Source organism: Eleginops maclovinus, chromosome 1, assembly GCF_036324505.1.
Source record: "Eleginops maclovinus isolate JMC-PN-2008 ecotype Puerto Natales chromosome 1, JC_Emac_rtc_rv5, whole genome shotgun sequence".
Classification (NCBI taxonomy): domain Eukaryota; kingdom Metazoa; phylum Chordata; class Actinopteri; order Perciformes; family Eleginopidae; genus Eleginops; species Eleginops maclovinus.
Window position 1 is genome coordinate 19,482,362 of NC_086349.1, and position 20,003 is coordinate 19,502,364.

A 20,003-nucleotide genomic window follows, 5' to 3' on the forward strand; every position below is an offset into this window, starting at 1 on the left:
CTCCTTTTGTGCTCTCACATAATCCACTCTTATAAGATGACAGGAGTAATGTGAAGCTTCACGCTAAGTCACGAAGATCATGAATTTTAAAGCGGGGTCTGCCATTTCAATTTTGACTCCCTCAAAGTGGAAAACAGATCATGTCACCTCTGAGTCACAGTATGAGTGTGCTGGTGTTTAGTCTTACTGTACAGAATCCATCTGTGAGTTGGATCAAACCCCCCCTCCCCTCTGCTCGACTGAAGGGCATTCCTGTGGTGTGTCGTGGCCCTACCGACTGTGTGCTTTTTCCTTACTGGTTCTTCAAGGGCAGGTGCTGAGTATAGTGTGAGTTTAATTATTCATTACTGGCTGATAATGACAGCAGATCTGGTGTTATTGTATGAGTCTTGACAGGAGAGAGGAGGAGGGAGGCCTCTATTCAGACAGAATGAGGCCCGGCAGATAACGAGGGGAATAGTATTGATTTCTGATTGCTTCAACCAGCATGTACGAGGATGGCATCAACAAACCACTCATCATACTTGGAGTGAAGTGTGTTGTTTTAATTGGCTCGGTCTGTGCTGTGCTTTTATTTCAAGTCCTCTTGAAAAATCACACCAATCAATAACCAGCAGGCTTTATGTAGAACAATCGCTTTCACATCACAATGTTACCAAAGTTATCTATTTTCAATATGTTGTGAGTTGAGTTGTCAAAGACATTTTAATTTGTGCAGAGGAAAGCCATTCAGTAGTCAACTGTGCATGGTGCGTTCAAGTTTATACAAGACTGTTGTTTTCTGGACTGGAAATGACAGTTGATTTGTACAGCCAAGGTCTTAAATCTCTCAAACTGTGGTATAAGGGTACAGTAGTTATCAGCCATGAGTGTTATGAGGCTCCAATTGACTGTATACCGTCTGCTGCAAACTCTCAAGAGTGAAACTGTCAGTCGGCCAGCCAGCGCAGCTTACAAGATTGCAGCTGTGTTGTAATAAAAATCTCCAACCTGCTCCTCGTTGTTTAGTTATAGTCATCACAAAATCATCCATTAGTGTGGGGATGGGTGCTCAAATGACAGTGGAATGAGAGAGTGTCTATTGGCAGCTCTACTTTTTATGCTGGACTTCATTAACATGTTACTGCATGGTCTCTTAACCGCTTTACCTGCAAAATATATTTCCTACATCTGCACTGCGTTGTGAGGTCTGGTGCGTGCATCTGTATTTATGAGCTCTTTGAGCTGCTGCGAAGAGACGGAGGGAAAACATCTGCTTTTGTTGTGCCGGGGCCACAGGTCCTCCTGTGCAACTGGAGTAGTGCAACACGTTTAATTTCATTACACGGGTCAGTTCACTGCTTGTTTACATACATGCATCAAGACAGAGTTGTCACTTAAAAGCATTTAATGCATTTACATTTGTTGCATTAGCGTTATTACACATATTTTATTTTAACCCTGCTGTGAAGGGATCAGATTTCCATCACCATTTGCAGTTAGCACATTGAGAACAAAAATAAGCCAGGCAGATCAGACTCCCTTAGCAACCATGATGAAATTGAATATTGCCAATACAAAGTGGTTTAATATACAGTAGATAATGTAACTTAAGCTTGTTGGGGTATTTTTTCCCAACATGCTCAGCCTTTAGGAAACCATGTTCTCTGAATTTGTTGAAAATAGAAAAAGTTATTTAGTTCACATGTGCGCCACAATATAATAAACAAAAAGATACAGACTAAAGAATAGTAAAAACACAACTAAGTATAAATAAATAAGAAATGAAACAAAAGCAAATCTCAAGAGTTTGGTACTTAGATAACTGTTGTGCAGATAAACCCTTTGCACGTGGAAAGAATATAAAGCATAATGCTAATTTTGATGGCTTTCAGGTTTTCAATTCAATTATGCCTTCCTATACCATAGAGCCCTTTCAAAACACCAATCAGGAGTTGATTGAAAAAACATGTGAGCACAAAGCCGTTTGTAGATTTCTCCGTCTTCCCAGTGACTTGTTTGGGAGTTTTGTTAGTTCCACACTGCAGCCCTCTCTTCTTCCGTAGCTCCAGCCTGCACTTCATTAGCCTTCTTCTATTCCCAGAACTCCTGTAGATGTGACTCCTCTTTTCCGGGATGGAGGAATGTTTCTCCCTCAGGTCCGACTGATGGAACGGGTTGAGGCCTTGCAGGGGCCTCGGCCTGTTTGCTCAGGATGTGTTGAGAGGGAAGGAGGAGAGAGAGAGATGGTCGACCCCCCTTCAATTCAACTCCCAAATCCCTGGATCCCATGGCTGAAAATCACTGCCAGCTGAGCTGACATGCTTATCCATGCCGACATCAGACGTAACGAGGGCTCCTGCTGGATAAAGAGCCAGACTGAGCTGCAGACACTGTCGCGGAGTTGTTGCTTGTGTTGTGAGATCATATTTCAATGAGGTGTGCAGTCACTAACAGGAAGTAGTCCTTGGAGAACCATCATTTCTGCATCCTTCAACAATGGTTCTACCCTCCTCGTACATTATGAATACGACATGTTAATATAAACCATAACATAGCGGAACCATGTCGAGTCCCTTCTCCAGAATAATGTCATGCAACTTCCTGCTCTGCTATAATTTCAGTCCCTCTTTTACTTCAACATCTATTTCAGCTTTAAACATCAGCTCTTAAAATGCTGCTCTCTCTCTCTCTCCCCCTTTTCCCGCCATCATGAGCAACTGACCTCACTCTGGAGTATTCAATGACCTCAGAGCAGAAAGTACTGCAGCACTTATTCCCGCTCTCTTTCCTCTGTGCACCCACAATCACACACACGCGCTCAGTCTTTAAAAAGTGGAGCAGAAAGAACAAAATGGAAGCAAAGATGCTGGCCCCATTGGGGAAAGGCAAAGCCCAAACTACAGTAATAGATTTGACTTTGTTCCTTGAGTGTTTTTAGAGGTTAAGGAGTGAGAGAGCAAACCCCAGATGAGCACCGTAGTAGCTCTTAAATCAGATTGTGATTTATATGTTTTCATTTACTTATCGTAGACTTAATTCAGATTCCAACAGTTACATTGTCATATAACATAATTGAAAAATGTATTTTGGTTCATCAATACTTTCACAATTAGTCAAAACAATAGGAAGGCAATTACTCCTAACAAAATAGCACAGAAGCAAACAATGCAACAAAACATAACGAAACTAAGAGTCTACAGCCATGCTTGCGGCTGAAAAAGGACACAGCAGCATACTCATAATAACAATGCTAACATGCTGATGTTAAGCTGGTATAATGTTTAGCATGCTAACCTTTGCTAATTAGCACTCAACACAAGTGCAGCTAAGGCTGATAGATAAGTGTTTATTTCTGCAGGTATCCTAAACCACAATATTGGACAAATTGACCTGATGGCATTGCAATCCATCTGACACATAAATATTCATCATATGTTTTTCTTTTTTACTTGAGCTCCAGTGAACATATTTTATATTTGTCATAGATTTGCCCATCTAGGTTGAAAAAAACCCCCAAATATAGTTTACTTCAATTCTCTCAGGTCACACAGGCTTTTCTTCATATAAATAACAATGTCATGCTGTACCCAAAGCTTATCCAGGTCAGTTATCAAACTTCTAATGAAGCTCTTATAAAAACAACAAATCACCACTAGCTGTGCTGTTGCTGTGACAACACGGAGGGTGTCATTTTAAACTCAAGGGATGAATGCATCACCATTTGCCAGGACAGATGGATGGGGAGATTCATCCCAATGGCAATTATGAAATCAAATATGATTTTCAATGTGCAGTGCAAGCGTTTTATGTTGGTCCAGTAAGGATCAGGACGTTCTTTTTTTGGCCCTGGTGCTGCAAGCTGGCTAACGCTTCAACATCGTGTGTACCTATTGCCCCCAGGGAGTCGGTAAGCATTTATTCCCCGTGAAGTTTCCCTGCGTCACGGTGGCCTTGGATGACCCTGGATGGGTCAGGAGGGAGATTTACAGAACTCACTCTGCCGCAGCTAAAGTGCAACTTAGGACATGATAATATTTCCAGTTGCATTAAAACACCGTCTAACCTGTTGTAATAAGACTCAATATTTTCTGAATTATACCCTAAACTGGTTTGTGGAAGTTTCACAGTCACAGCAGCACAAAGTGTCTTATTATTGCACACTCCAATAATTGGTTAAAAAGCAGAAGTGCCTTTCTTGTTCTTGCTAGCTGAGTGTCTCAGTTATGAGTTGTTTTCACTTGTAGTAAGCTGTAGATTTATATATACCTTATATTTTGTTGCTCTTTATCTCATACTAGAATCAGCAGGCAGGAAGGGATAAGTTTTGGTTGTGAATTAGATTCAAATTTACAAAATAATAAGTATTTATTGATGCAAGCTCAGGCAGGCAACATGCCTGAATCTGCAATTTCTCTGAGGCTTTTAGTTATCATAGGCTATAGTGAACTATGAATGACTGTCCTTTGCAAACATTTTGTTGGTTTGCTGTCCCTGGGTTACGAATCAGTAAATCTGGTTTCAGTAAAACTTTATTAATGTAGTCACAAAAAGTATTCATAAATACATCTGCTGTTTGAACTTTTGGCCATATTGACTTCCCCATTTTCCCTTCTGGTTGATGTATGCTTGCAGGCTGTTTTTGCTGAATGTTGATGTGAGGCTGTCTAATGAAGGAAGTGGATTGTGTACACAGCATGGGTGTGTCGAGTCACAGTTCAAACACATTAGTCTGCCAGCGCACAGTGAATTCGCTGTCCCGTGGAAGAGAAGAACATTTAGTTACTGTAATGCTAGTTATTGAGCAGATGGACAGCAAATCCACCCTCATTTTCTAAGGGACAGCTAAGGTTGTATTTGTTCTGTCATTCTACTCTAAACTGGACTTTGTAACGCCTATCGGAGCAGTGTGTTGTTGCTGCAGCAAACATGATGTAACTCTTGTTGGTCACTGATTGGCTCTTAAGGTGGCATAAGCTTTAGTTTCCTCGAAGAGCCTCTGTACTCTGGACTTCCCTTGACTGAAAGAATGGTGGACAAGATATGGAGGAAGAGTTGGCAATTTATAGAAAGTAGACGGTCTTTTCGCAAGTCCTCTTGTAATTTGGCAGAATGTAAGAGTGAGTGAGTATCCTCCTTGTTTTTTTATTATTTGGGTAAGTGGTAATCCAACAAGTACAACAGATGACTGGATATGTTCAATGTTTGAAGATTGTTTACGTGGCATTTTCATTTATGAATGTAGCAAAGGCAAACCTATGGCAGGCTGGAGTATTTTCAAAGTAATTTTTGCATTGTTGTGTATCAGTATTAGGCAGGTTATAGCCGAGTGAACTGTGGGTTTTACTGTTTATCATAAAGTTGTAGAAGCAGCAGTCTTTTACACACACTGTTCAGTTCACTTCTGTGTTTCCATTTGTGTTTGTATAGTCCAGAACAGAGACCAGAGTCTATCTTTTTATTAAAGCTTAAGCCATAAATCCATGAAGTTAAACTACTTTTGCTCTGACATTTAAAAGATGAGTTAGGAAGACGGCTGCAATCAACCTGATAATGCTTCTCAAATTCTAACTCAAAAGAAAAACAATGTCTTATATTTGTAGCAACAACTTAAAATTTCAAACTATCTCTTTGCTCTCTTATTTCAGTGTGGAAGGGGATGGACGGCCCAATGAGAGTGGCCATTCCCTGGATGGTGGAGCCAGCTATGGCCAGGGACCGGTGACTCACGGCTCAGCCATCAGCCCCGACCGATTTGACAGCCCGCTTTACAGCCACGGCGTCCAGCCTGGCCCTCAAAGACCCCGTCGAGCCAAACTCCAGCACTCGCAGTCCATCCTCCGTAAACAGGCTGAGGAGGAGGCCATCAAGCGGTCCCGCTCGCTCTCTGAGAGCTATGAGCTCTCTGCTGACCTCCAGGATAAACAGGTACTCCAGAGTAGCCTGGCTGAATTGTTTGCTTGGGGATTAGTCTAAGGTCCATGAGCAATTACTTTTCAAAGATTTAAAAAAACCCAGCTGTGTGAGAATATTTTTGAGTGGAAATAAAGCAGGAATTCATTCTATGATTTAAAAAAGCTGAATTAAATATTCAACGGATGGCACAGTTAGACAGCTAATTTACTCTCTTTCTTTAGGTGGAGATGCTGGAGCGTAAATATGGCGGACGATTCATAACTCGGCATGCGGCCCGCACCATCCAGACAGCCTTCCGCCAGTATCAGATGAACAAGAACTTTGAACGTCTCAGGAGCTCTATGTCTGAGAACCGCATGTCCAGGCGCATTGTTCTCTCCAACATGAGGATGCAGCTCTCCTTTGAGGGCCCTGAGAAAGTGCACAGCTCCTACTTTGAAGGGAGGCAGGTGTCCATGACGGAGGATGGCACCCCACTGTCCATGGTGCAGTCTGAATGTGGAGATATAGAGGTACACCAGCAGGCCAACATGGCGCCTCACCCGACCCCGCAGGGTGACCTGACAGATGCCATCACAGAGCTGGAGGACGCCTTTTCACGGCAGGTCAAATCTCTGGCCGAGTCGATAGACGATGCACTAAACTGTCGCAGCCTTCAGGGCGACGAGGGTCCCGACCCGGAGTCCATGGGCTGCTCTAAGATGGAGAGGGAAGCGCCCTATCAGGTGAAGTCCCACCGCAGGGCAGCTGGACGAATGCATGATGAAACGTTGGCATCCTATAGCGATGTCACTCTGTTCATCGATGAGGAGGACATGTCTCCCTCTATGGCTCGGTCGAGGTCAGGGGACCAGCCCTCCAGCACAGAATCAGACTTGCGGTTGCGGTCAGTTAACTCCTCACAGGAATACTGGCCAATTGACCCCAAAGATGAGGGTCGTGACACAGACACGAGCTGCCGCAGCACTCCTTCTCTAGAGTGCCAAGAGCAGCGTCTCAGAATGGACCATCTTCCTTTGTTGACCATTGAACCTCCTAGTGACAGCTCAGCGGAGCACAGTGACCGCTCTGACCGCGGATCTGTCAAACGGCCGCCTGTGTACGAGCCGCACGGCCACATTGTAACGTCATCCCAGGCGAGCCCCAAACACATTTCCCACGGACCCCCACCGCGAGCTTCCTCTCGTGACGAAGACGCACCTCTGCGCCATCGCCACCGTCAGCTGGAAGGACACTTAGCTATAAACGGATCTGCAAACAGGCAGAGCAAGTCTGAATCCGACTTCTCCGATGGGGATAACGACAGCATCAATAGCACATCCAACTCTAACGACACCATCAACTGCAGCTCAGAGTCGTCGTCGAGAGACAGCCTACGAGAGCAGACGCTCAGCAAGCAGACTTACCACAAAGAGACCCGCAACAGCTGGGACTCACCCATCTTCAGTAATGATGTTATTAGAAAGAGACACTACCGCATCGGCTTGAATCTCTTCAACAAGTAGGTACTCAGCTCCGGTGGAGCGAGCGCTTGACCAGTGATTGCTGTGATTAAGTGTGTAGCAAATAGAGGTTAGAGAAGCCTCTTGGACAATAATTCCCTCTCTGTGTGTTGCACTTTAAACTGTAATCATTTGTATCAAATACAAATTAATTTAGAGGGATATTTAAAGGGAAAACAAATGAGACAATATATTTTTCTACAGTAAATGAATAGAGTGTAACAACATTTAACTTGTGAGAATATGCTTGAGTAATAATACAAATTGTCGAAGAAACCTCAAGAAGTATTTTCTTTAAACTAATTACTAATGTAGTTGACTCTTAACTTGCATTTTTAAATATATCTGTACCTAAATATATGATTTATTATATTATCATTTATCAGGAAACCAGAAAAGGGCATCCAGTACCTGACTGAGAGGGGATTCATCCCAGACACCCCGGTTGGTGTGGCTCACTTCCTGCTGCAGAGGAAGGGGCTTAGCAGGCAAATGATTGGAGAATTTCTCGGGAATCGACAGAAACAGTTCAACAGAGATGTCTTGGAGTGAGTATTATGTGGGGTGTGATCAATGTGAGCAAAGGAAAGTGAACATGTGTTAACAGAAGACTTGTGTAAATGTACTGCAGTCCAGGATCCTTTTCCACACGCACACTCAAACAAAACCCTTTAAAATATAAAACGTGTTGATTGAATGGTGTTTGCCATGTTTATATTCATATTTCTGCCCTCTGTCCTTTAATGTGCCAGCTGTGTGGTAGATGAAATGGACTTCCAGAGCATGGAGCTGGACGAGGCTCTCAGGAAATTTCAGAACCACATCCGTGTTCAGGGTGAGGCCCAGAAGGTGGAGCGGCTCATCGAAGCCTTCAGGTTAGATCACACTGATACACAGTGTTCAAACACAGCAGGATCATGACAATGAAAAGACAGGAGATATAACACTGATGCTCTTTTCATACTTACACATCCATAAAATACAACATGCCTGTGTCAGGAATGCACCGTGATAATAAAACTAGAAGCACTTTTTGTCGATTTTTCAGAAGTAATTGCTGTTGGTTTCCTCACAGCTGTTGCTACATAAAGAGAACTAGCACTCGCACTACTTCCGTTTGTTCTCGCCTTGATGAACACATTTCCTTTGATAACCCCCCACACCACCTCAGTGACCTCATCCAACAACACACCCCTACCCGTTGCCTCAGGTCTGCTGACGCTAATCTACTGCAGCCCATCAGGAAAAAGCTCCGGACCTGGGGTGACAGGGCCTTCGCTGCAGCCTCCCCCACCCTCTGGAACTCTTTTCCCCATCACATCCGAAAGGCCAAAACTCTGGAATCCTTCAAAAAAATCTCTCAAAACTCAGTTATTCACACTAGCTTTCAATCTCTAATCAACCCCCCCCCCCCCCATTTTACTCCGCATTTAGGACTTTTGTTGTTTTCTATATGTTTCTGTTTTGATTTTATGTAAAGCGTCTTTGAGCATCAGGAAAAGCGCTATATAAATCAAATTATGATTATTATTGTTATTATTATTATTATTATTGTTATTATTATTATTATGAGCACAGCTGTGTATATGTTTTGTAATCTGAGTTTGGTTGTACGTTGAGATGTGTTCATATGTTCTCTTGTGTCATATTCTCTAGCCAGCGCTACTGCATCTGTAACCCCACTGTGGTGCGACAGTTCAGGAACCCTGACACCATCTTCATCCTCGCTTTCGCCATCATCCTCCTCAACACTGACATGTACAGCCCAAATGTCAAGCCCGAGAGGAAGATGAAGATGGAGGACTTTATCAAGAATTTAAGAGGTTGTAATAACCAAAGATTGATGTGAACATGGATACACATTTGTACTGATATTATAAAATATACTCCATGAACGATACAGGCTAGGACATAAACAAGTGGTCATATTTTTCTATCCTTACTTTTCTTATTTTCTTATCTTTGTGCCAGGTGTGGATGATGGAGAGGATATCCCCAGGGAGACTCTGGTCGGCATCTATGAGAGGATCCGTAAGCGAGAGCTCAAGACCAACGAAGACCACGTCTCGCAGGTGCAGAAGGTGGAGAAGCTCATAGTGGGAAAGAAACCAGTAAGTACTTCATTATCTACCCCACCAAGTTCAATAAGCAATATTATAATTTTCAAGGCATGACAATATTCTGTGTGGAAACTGTGACTTACTTTCCTTAAATCACTACTTTTTAAGTTGTATAGACCTAAAATGACTTCCAATAACCCATTTTCTCCTTATTTACTGACTCCCAAATTCACAGAGCTAAAGTCATACAAGGAACAAGGAGATTTAGAAAAACTGGTTGTACCTTTGGGTATTGTTGTGCGACAGATGTCTGGGCTTAGACCTTCACGCTCGTGATTTCAACACACAAAGCCCTTGAGAATTGTCACCCAGTGCTGCAGTCTGCAGACAGATCAGCACTTTCTGCCACCGCAGCACAATATAGTTCTTACTTAGTTTGAGTGGGAGAACCAGTAGGTCATTTAGCGACAAAAAATTAATCTATAAAATCATTATTGGGCTATTTGTGTACGAATGCTCACCCAGAGATATTGTCAATGGTAGTTCTGATTGTGCTCCAGCCACTCAGGAGAAAGTGTAGAAGTACTCCTGCATTATTCTGCAGGCAATGGTGTCTCATTCACGTGTGAAGGTCAAACGTGAGATTAACCTATGCAGCTTCGGGATGAGGCTTGTCTTCCACAAAGGACTTTGTTGCAGCCGGTTTCCATTACGGTGAAATCAGTTTTTTTGTTGCTCTGCCAGTAATAATTGCACACATTGATAAATGATCCCACGTCCCCATTCAGCGGCAGAATTAAAAGCTCTCGAGGACTCTCTGTAAAACACTTAAACATTAAAACTACATTGGAGTTCCTCTCCATAATAATCAGGTCCACTAGAGTGGGCTGCTAGGGGAGGTTCTGTTTTCATTCCAACATCATTACAGTCTCCCTCGAGCCTTTCAGCAGAGAAAGATCACCACCTTTTATACAACACCCAAGAGGTGCATGTGTCTTTATCACCACTTTAATGTTTGTATAGGTTCATTTACTGCAGGGGCTCCCTAAAAAGCAATAGAAGTCCCATTTTCCGGTTATCAGAGGCAACAGTGTTCATAATCCCAACATAACATCTCCTCTGTTTTCTATTTTTAGATTGGATCACTCCACCACGGCCTGGGATGTGTAAGTAGGCTAAATATCCATAAATCATACGATACTGATATTTTTTCATTCCTTATTTTACCATCTGTGCCCAGCTTTCTCTCTCTGTCCCTATTATTGCATATCATACAGGTAGTTTAAGAGTCAGATTACAGAGACTTTTGCCCCCTGCAGCATCTCGTAGTTATCATGATAGTTATGGTATGAGATATCCACTGATTTAGCACTGGTACCAGTAAATTATTTTCTATTTCAGCATAGCTTTAAAAAACAGATTTCTTATTAAGACCTGTTTTCTTGTATGTTAGGACTTTAAATTCAGATTTACAGTTTACACCGGTGCGTAAGATAAGCTATGTGAAATATAACTTCAATTTAGGAACAACTCTTATGCTTCATACTTTGTAAATAGTTCATTCCACTGGTGAAACAAACCTGATGTTTTAAAATGATCACACACAAAACATTGAAATTGTTTATCGTTTATTTGGATTTCAATAAGTTAGGACTTAAAAAAACAAACACTTTTTCTGCATGCTCTTTAAAAAGCACAGGATACTGATTTAATCCAAGCTATATTTTGTTGTCTGCAGTAAGTCATCATGGTCTCAACGTAGTAATACATGCCAAAAGGTCCGGACGGCACAAAATAGATTCAAGAGGAGACGCAATTTTTCTTCACTGCAGACTATTTTTGTGTTGGAGGACACCTGATCCTCTCTTATTGCTCACATAATAAATCATATGTAGTAACACATTATCCAGCTTGTAGCATCACTCCAGTATTCGATTACAAGGCAACCTTCCGTCTTAAAAGAGGGCTAACTAAAACAATAAACTACAGTCCATATGATTTCATAGTAATCATAGGAACATGCCCATATTATTTGATCTGAAACACATTTGCAGCTTGTGGGTATTGGACTGTTTTTTGGACCAAACAAGCAATTTAAAGACATTAACTCGATTAAATAATGATCTGGTTATTCAGTTGTGTAAAAAAAAGAAGTGCAGCCCTAAACAGACGTATAAAAGATGCGCCTTTTAATGTGAGTGCTGGGAAGAATGCAAACACTGAAGTGCTGGTATCTGTGCTCTTTCAGGTGCTGTCACTGCCACATCGCCGACTGGTGTGTTACTGCCGCCTGTTTGAAGTGCCAGATCCCAACAAGCTGCAGAAGCTGGGCCTGCATCAGCGGGAGATCTTCCTGTTCAATGACCTCCTAGTGGTATAAGCCCTCTGCTTTCTTCTTCTCTCCTCTTTTATCCTCCCCCTCTGTCTCTCTAGAGCAACATTTAAAATATTCTCTTTTCATGATTTCAGGTAACCAAGATTTTCCAGAAAAAGAAGAACTCAGTGACGTACAGCTTCAGACAGTCCTTCTCTCTGTATGGGATGCAAGTCATGTTGTTTGAAAATCAGTGTAAGCGATAATTTACTTTTATTCTGTTTGTATCCGTTCGCCACCAGTGTTTACATCGCCGTTTTGATTCAGCTCAGTAACACTTCCCAGAAATGTGAGGTCAAACCAATGGGCTGTGACATTGTTTATGCTTTCCAAACTTCAGACAGATTCGCCCAATGTGTTTTAGCTTGCTTTTGATCAATGGCCCATGTATAAAAGTCTCTCCCTCTCTCTTCCGTTGCCCCAGATTACCCAAATGGAATCAGACTTACATCAGCGATACCAGGTGCTGACATCAAAGTCCTCATCAACTTTAATGCGCCCAACCCCCAAGACCGCAAGAAGTTCACAGACGACCTACGAGAGTCCATTGCCGAGGTCCAGGAAATGGAGAAATACAGAATAGAGTGTGAGTTGCCTTTTTTTCCCTCCCATCCCCCCCATCTTACTCTGTCTAGCTCCGGCTGTGTGAAGTAGAAACAGGGCATGGTCCTCATTAGACAACTGCGGCACTTTGAGGGAGAATGTTTACAGAGTTCACAGGATGGCTAACAGAAGGGAGAGCTTTTTCTAGGCATTCAAAAACCTATTCTGTCATCACGTACAAGAACAGGATGTTGGACATGATGTAGGCAACAGAGCATTCTCCATTACTGCCCCCTCTCTGTGGAACTCACTCCAACAACAAATCAGAAACTGCTCTGACCTCCCCACCTTAAAGACACCTTTTCAGACTGTTTTTTAATGTGTGGTCAACGTTGTGTCCTTGTGCTAAATGTTGTCTTATTAGCCTCATTTTTATTAGACTTTTTATCATATTTATTTATTGTGTGAACGGATTTGAGCACCTGATAACGTGCTTGATGAATCAAATGTATTACTGTTATTAGATCAATAGCATGACAGCGAAAAGGTGCTTGAATACATCACAGAAAAGTCCCACAGTGTAAAATGTAACACCAGTCCCGCTTACCCCAGTCTCTCCGTGGCTTCTTTCCGCAGCCGAGCTGGAGAAGCAGAAGGGGGTGGTGAGGCCCAGCATGTCGCAGAGCTCCGGCCTGAAGAAGGAAGCTGGAAATGGGAACATGAACCGTGCAAGTTTGGATGACACCTACGCCATGGGTGAGGGCCTGAAGAGGAGCGCCCTCAGCAGCTCGCTGAGAGACCTCTCCGAAGCAGGTACAGCCAAAACGTCTTTGTTTTACCAGCCAGTACTTTAGTGAACGGTAGTATCCATCTCTCACCTCTGTATGGTTAAAAACAAGGGGATAAAAAAATAGCAAAATGTTGTTTCATGGCACCATATGTTTATTTAAGAGTTATCCCCTTTAAATCCACTTTACAACTCACTCATTGATTGGATAGCTCGACTTTAGGGGTGCTCCACCTTTTTGACAATTCAAAGACTGAATACAGACCTGTTGGAGTGAAAGTACTTGTGTTAAAATGCATTTTCTTTTAGATGTTGTGATGAATGAAATTGACGGGCAGTTCTCACCCCTGATCATGTGGACGAGTTTATTTCTGAACATTTCCATTCATGTTTTTTATCGTCACTTTTGTTTAACCTTGCACTTTTACACTAAGTTTGTTTTATTCAAAGACATTTCACGATAATCTTATGTTGTGTTTGATTCAAACATCATATGCCATTTCCTCTCATGTATATTTGTGAACCAAACAAAGAACTGGTGTGTACAATTCTTAAACAGCTACGAGATCAACATATAATTCCAGTCTTGGCGGTAACAGTCATTTCACACCCATGAATTTCAGTGTTTAGCGCAGCTGCTCTGTCTACGAAGCAAGAATGCATTTCATTCATTACAGATAACAGCTATGTGAAGTTATCGGGTGATTAACTTGATAACAAAATGAAATCCAGTCAGGGGTCTGCCTCACTGTTGGTAATACGAAACGCTTTGTTGTAATGATCACTACCTCAATGTGAAATGATAGGTCAGTGAAGAGATCTGTAGAAGTCCCTCCGGTCTCCTGTGTTTTCCAATGCAGGATGTGGCATGTTAGTGGGGTCATTTTTGTTGAGTGTTTTCTTTTTCCTTTCTTGCCATACTCCCATTCCATGTGTATTTACTGTGTTATGTCCATACACATCAGGTACTTTCCTGTTTATGTGTGATTATTGGTCATGTATCATTGGCTGAGTGTGCCTAACAACGGCAAAAGTGCTCTGTTTCGCCCTCAGACCTGTATATGCCTGTACATCCCATGTGCAACAACCACTGTATTGCTTTTGATGTTTCTCCTCCTCCGTGACTGTCACTGACACTGGCTTTAGCCAACCTTCGGCCAACCTTCAGAAAATCTTGTGACATTACCAAACACGTTGTCATATTTGATCAAATTTAAAATCAGGGACCATTTGATTTCGGTATTTACCAAATATCCTGCAATCACTTGATTAAACTTAATTGTAAGCTCTTTTTTTAGCTTTTTGATGAGTCCATATTTATTGAGATTTCTAGAAAAGCATTTTAAATTTAAAGCAGTTCAAAATATGTTTTAAAACTTGAAATACAAACATTTTAAAGCAGCTTTAGTTTTCAGCCTGTTTGAAGAGATGCCTTCACTAAATAGCTTGCCACAGTGCCACCTGTCACCCCACCACCCTGAACGCGCTCCCCCCTTCCCGCCCATATTTGGACCTTACTCACAGTCACTATCCACTGCACTGCCCCCTTTGGGACGGGTGGGCGGCCTAAACGTCTGTAGTCGATCCAGGAGTGTGTCGATCTCTAATCTGTGGTATTGCATGTCTCGGGCAGGCAAGCGGGGGCGTCGCAGCAGTGCAGGATCACTAGACAGCAATATGGAAGTAAGTTGGAAGCAGCTGGTATCCAAGCTACTCTCTATGTGATGATGTGCACTGTGAAAACACACCATTTATTTTTGGTCTTACACCTTCTTTGCTTCATAGACTCAGTCCATTTGTTTGGATCATTTATTTTTCTTCCTGGGATGCCTTATAACCTGCTTGCCTCAGTTAGTGTGCATGCATGGGTTGCCTGCGTCTGATCCTGCCCCTTTTTTGGAAGCCAGAGATCTCCTGTTTTGGTCATGTTATATGACCAATATTCACCTTATCTTCAAACAAGCATGACTCTACTAATCCCTCCTCTGATCCCTCCCTTTGTCGCCTGTCTCTGTCTTTCATTCAATCCCATCCAAGCGGTTTTCATTTGGTTCTTCTTCCCTGTGGCAGGGTGGTAGCTCTGTGAGACACTAGGAAACTGTTCATCTCCTACAGCCCCTCTCAATGGTCGGGTCTTTCTTTCTCCCTTATTTACAATTTCTTTTAAGTTCTGTAAGGTTCAGGGAGGGACGTGACTTCATAGCCCGAAGTCTACTCATGGGCTTCACTGGGACTTATAAAGATGTGGATTTCATTCATTCATCTTTCCCCCATTTCATGTGTCCATGAGTTCATGTGTCAGGTTGAAGTCTGGGACTCTGAAAATCTCATTCTGCTTTCAAAGATGCCATGTGGTGTTTCTCTAGTGGTAGATAAAGCATGTGCCAAAGGAAAAGCTTGTTTTTAGGAGAATTCACCCCTGGATAGTCAACAGTTTTGGACCCAGGAAAAGGAGGAAAAGTGTCCGGGCCTTTTGAGAAGTCTGCACACAAGAGCTTAGTTCCTCCTGCCTCCTGACTTCTAGTTGAATGCTAACGTGTGGATGCTGGGATTGCCTGTCACATCCTCTGCATGTGGAAACTACTATAACAAGTTGCATGTGTGACTCTGAGAGGGTTTGGCACACTGACTGCAATGAAGATGAAATGTTGTCTTTTCTACCCCTGTTAATGTCTTTATTTATGCTCCTAACGGTATTTATCTAATTACTCTTGTTCCAGATTTACTGTTGCAAGCCAGTTAGCTCCTTTACAGCCGAGCTCCTTTGAAAATAGGCTCCCTTCATCTTGAAGCTGAAATATTCCTGCTGCCTACCATGAAAACATTTTTTAGTTTCTCATCTGCATGCCCTATAACATTTTGCTACTTGTTTATCTGAAAAAATAAGACTGTGAATTCATCCTGCTAGTTCCCTGTAGCTGTAGTTTAGTAGCTGTTGTGCCGTAGCACTACACAGTGTCTGACGGACATGCTGTTACCTTTTTTTCCCGCCTGCAGGGGTCCATCATTAGCAGCCCACACACACGCCGGAGAGCCACCACGCCACACGAGGGCGCCCCCCGCGGCCCCCCCTCCATCCCCAACGCTGCATCGACTTCCATCCTCGGGTCGCTCTTTGGCAGCAAGCGAGGCAAACCATCATCGAGCCACGGCCCTTTCCCCGCACCCTGGTCAACCCACTCTCATTTCCCATAAGCCCCACCCGACTAACCTGCACCACACAGCACAGGTGGCACATACAGTACAGCTCCACAGTCACCATTCCCAGTTCTGCCAAGTCCCCCAGAACCCGCCACCGTACAACCACCACCACCACTACCACCCCCCGCCCCACACGCAGTACCACCAGCACCCGGGCTACACCTCACACCAAAACCCCCATCAACAGCACAGCCACTACAGCCAGCATTCCCATCAAGCCTCACACTCCCAGCATGCACCGCACCACCACAGTCAGCAAGTGGGTTCGGCGCCTGGCGGACCCAAACCTAAACACAGTGGCATCAGCACCGTAGTGTGATGCTCCTAACGCAGAGAGGAGGAGCGAGGAGGGACTTTATGAAGGAGGGACAATTGCTAACACCAAAGGGACTGACAGCAGAACTCTATGGCCTGTCCACTGTGTTTAACCGCTGCTGTGATGGGAACCGATCACACGCAGTCTCCTTTTTCATCTCCAGCTCCAAATAATATGCAGGATGGAAATTGGACTCAAACGTTCCACCAGGGGCCTTTACAAGTTTGCCTGATCATGGGTTCGGCCCTATCCGGGTTTTTGTGGGGGGGAGATGCTCTTTGTTTTACACACACACACACACACCGCCCGGCCGTGGCGCTCCCCACTGCTTCATTCCTTCAATAACCGGTCTTACCTTCACAGAATCAGGGGGAAAGATGTGGCTGACTGTTTTTCTCTGTCACAACGATGGCATCATTTCTTGTGCACAGCCTTTCAGAAGTCAACTTCTAACTCTTTGGTTTTCAGATCCTACCATCATATGAATGCAATGTGTCGTTGCCTCCCGTAGATCTCATGCGTAGTGAAGATATAATCATTTCACACTAACTTAAATCAAAGGACAGGTAACCTGCTGAGCCGACCGTCTCAGTCATTGTAGTTCTAGTGCTGTATTTACTGTAGATGACAGCTATATGTGTTGTCTCCTAGCTCTCATAAATAAATGTGCCAATTATTAATGCATAATCTATTTAGTCAAGACTTCATGTACAGTATATTGTGCGTAAAGTAATTTGTAAGATTATACTTACAATTATTATTATCTGCAAAAATGAATTTTATCAGTATTATACTGACTCTGGGGTAACAGGATAAAGATCTGAAAGGAGTGAACTCCCGCTCAGTCGGCCTATAATCTGAATTTTGCCTTTCAAATGGATCAGAAGGAATCTCTGGATGGCAGCTGTTGCATATAGGCCTCAAAGCGCTTCGCTGAGGTCATAAAGCAGACTTTTCCTGTCAACTCATGAATGATAAACTGGGCTGGTTGGTTGTTTCAATCTCAGTTTCCTGCTCATACTGTTGCTGATCAAACTGTAGAAGTAACGAAGATTGGAAATACTTTTTAAATACCCTCGGGGGCTCAGTTCAAATGTTACAAAAGGACCCGCCGAACGCGTTGAACACGTTAAGTCTGTTGCCTTTAAAATATGTGACAGCTGCTCTCCTGACTCTTAAATTCAAAAATGCGTTTGAAATCTTCTTTTGCCTTGTTTAGTATATTTTTTTTATTTGCCAACAACGTTTGGTGAGTGAATAAAATCAGTTCCTACATAGTGAAGTATTTTTTTCATCTTTTTCTATCATATGTGCAATATCTTTGTACTGATTTTGTACATTAACAACAAGCAAGGTGTCCCTCCAGTTTGTGCGTTTATTTTCCGTGTTGCGTCATTATTTATTTATATTTGTTTTGACCCCTGTCAGAGTCTTTCTCAGTAAATTAATGTGTGGCTGTCCTCGTGGTCGTATGAGAGGTACAGACTTGGAGTTCAGTGGAATGTCTAGTAAGTGATTTTTGCATGTAATGTTATTAATGTGAGGCTATCCTCTGCACATTGTATAACGAATCAGTGTTACCATAGCAAGTTTAAGTGCAATCATGTTCAGAAAATGCAGACTTGTACTGAGAGTGGAAGTCTGTTATCTTGTTGTCCAGGACGAGATTCAGGTGAAAAAAATATATCTTTTTTCATTTGAGAATATATAAATACTTACTTACACAGTTCACAGTGGAAAAAGGAATGTGTGTATATATTTTAATAAAAGGAATATGCTTCTCTTTGGGCTGAACAGAAATATTTTGCTGGATAAGCACATATGAAAGAACACTTTCATTTTTTTCAGGAAATGCAGTTATGATATACAAAATGCAAACTGAACAAAGGAACTGGGTATATGTAAAGAATAACTTTCTACATTCTACAAATAAGAGTCTATTCTAGTGTGTAAATTAGTGACAGTAAACAGTTTGTCCCAATATTCAGGTCGTAAATGTATTTTAACATTCACAAAGAAAACCATTGCCATAAGTCAGGCTTATTCTCACACATTTCTCCTCATGATGATTAACAAGGACGTTCAGATGACAGACATATCACATATGAGACATTAATGATCAGTTGAATGTGTCTTTCCATGGATTTTATATTCTTTTGCTATAATTCTTGGGATGATGTAAAAACCGAGTTTATTTTGGTGTGTGTTGAAGTGCTTCAAATGTCTCCAGTCATTCTTTGTGAGAAAGTACCCCAACAATGCACTGAATGGATCATCATGTGTCCTATTCACTGTGAGCTGATGGGGAAAAAATCAGCCTATAAATTCTGGTTTTGATTGATTTGGATTTTCCTGATGTTGACGTGTTCTTGTTGCTCTATGTTAAGCTGGTAGTTGTGAAGCTCAGCATGAATTTCATCAACAAAGCCATTGTGTATATTACAACCAAAAGGAACATTGCACTTCTGTTGCTGAGGGCTTTCATCGTGTAAATATGGGATTCTGATGTGCAAACAGATGAACTGCTTGTATGGATGGTTTATCTTTAATGAAGGGACCAAGATGGGGGTTAAATCAGCTGTACATAGTGTGTATATGATCAGTACTCTATTCTGATATCTGCAGTTGAGATCCGGATGTATACACATCACCTCATAGATGGATTAGCGGGGTGATATATGAACATATCGATTGTCTCTGCCTCCAGTGAACAGACATTGGCTGTAGAAATCAAAAACAGACTGTTAGAAAGTTTGCTGCCATTTTACATCCAGCTCTCTTTTCATACAAACAACCCCCAACACACACGCACACACACGTACAAAAAACACACATCCTGCTGCAAGCTGTTCAGTCTGGCGTGAGACACATAAAAAATTTAAAAAAGACAAGAATGGCCTCATTTATATGTGCATTCTGTTTGTACAGTGAGTAGTGAGTCAGTACGACCCCAGTTATTGTAAAACTTCAACTGTGACAATGTTGAGAACGCAAAATAAACGAATATATGACTTATGGTACGCACGTGTTGTTTTTGCTCTCCTGTGTATATAAAGTAGAAAATGCTTTAACTTATGTAGCTCAGATTCAGCTGGCACTGTGAATCAAAGGGTAATTGAACTCTTTGTATTCTGCATAATGCATTTGGCAAACAGAGCCTTATCTTTAGGCTCCCATATCTTCCACTTACAGGCTCCAGCATTACTATCCATTACCAAGTGTTGCAGCATTTCCACTAGAGGGCATACATTAAAGTGGTTTAAAATGAAATGAAAATGTGTGCCATTACACCACCTATTGGTGAATCTTGTTCTGGCCACACAGT

The 20,003-nt window shown here is 42.3% G+C and overlaps 1 protein-coding gene across 1 annotated transcript in view; it reads left to right on the plus strand.

Annotated features, from left to right (window-relative positions):
• LOC134883601 (IQ motif and SEC7 domain-containing protein 1-like) overlaps positions 1 to 19,698 on the plus strand; it is an 87,093-nt gene extending 67,395 nt beyond the window's left edge. Inside the window, 14 exon segments of the mRNA XM_063912093.1 lie at positions 5,628 to 5,907; positions 6,117 to 7,396; positions 7,784 to 7,945; positions 8,150 to 8,272; positions 9,054 to 9,220; positions 9,369 to 9,508; positions 10,594 to 10,623; positions 11,706 to 11,831; positions 11,927 to 12,026; positions 12,256 to 12,417; positions 13,011 to 13,187; positions 14,795 to 14,844; positions 16,159 to 16,316; positions 16,318 to 19,698. Of these exon segments, the coding sequence (XP_063768163.1) occupies positions 5,628 to 5,907; positions 6,117 to 7,396; positions 7,784 to 7,945; positions 8,150 to 8,272; positions 9,054 to 9,220; positions 9,369 to 9,508; positions 10,594 to 10,623; positions 11,706 to 11,831; positions 11,927 to 12,026; positions 12,256 to 12,417; positions 13,011 to 13,187; positions 14,795 to 14,844; positions 16,159 to 16,316; positions 16,318 to 16,681 (3,319 nt within the window). The 3' untranslated portion in view covers positions 16,682 to 19,698.
• The last annotated feature ends 305 nt before the right edge of the window (positions 19,699 to 20,003 follow it).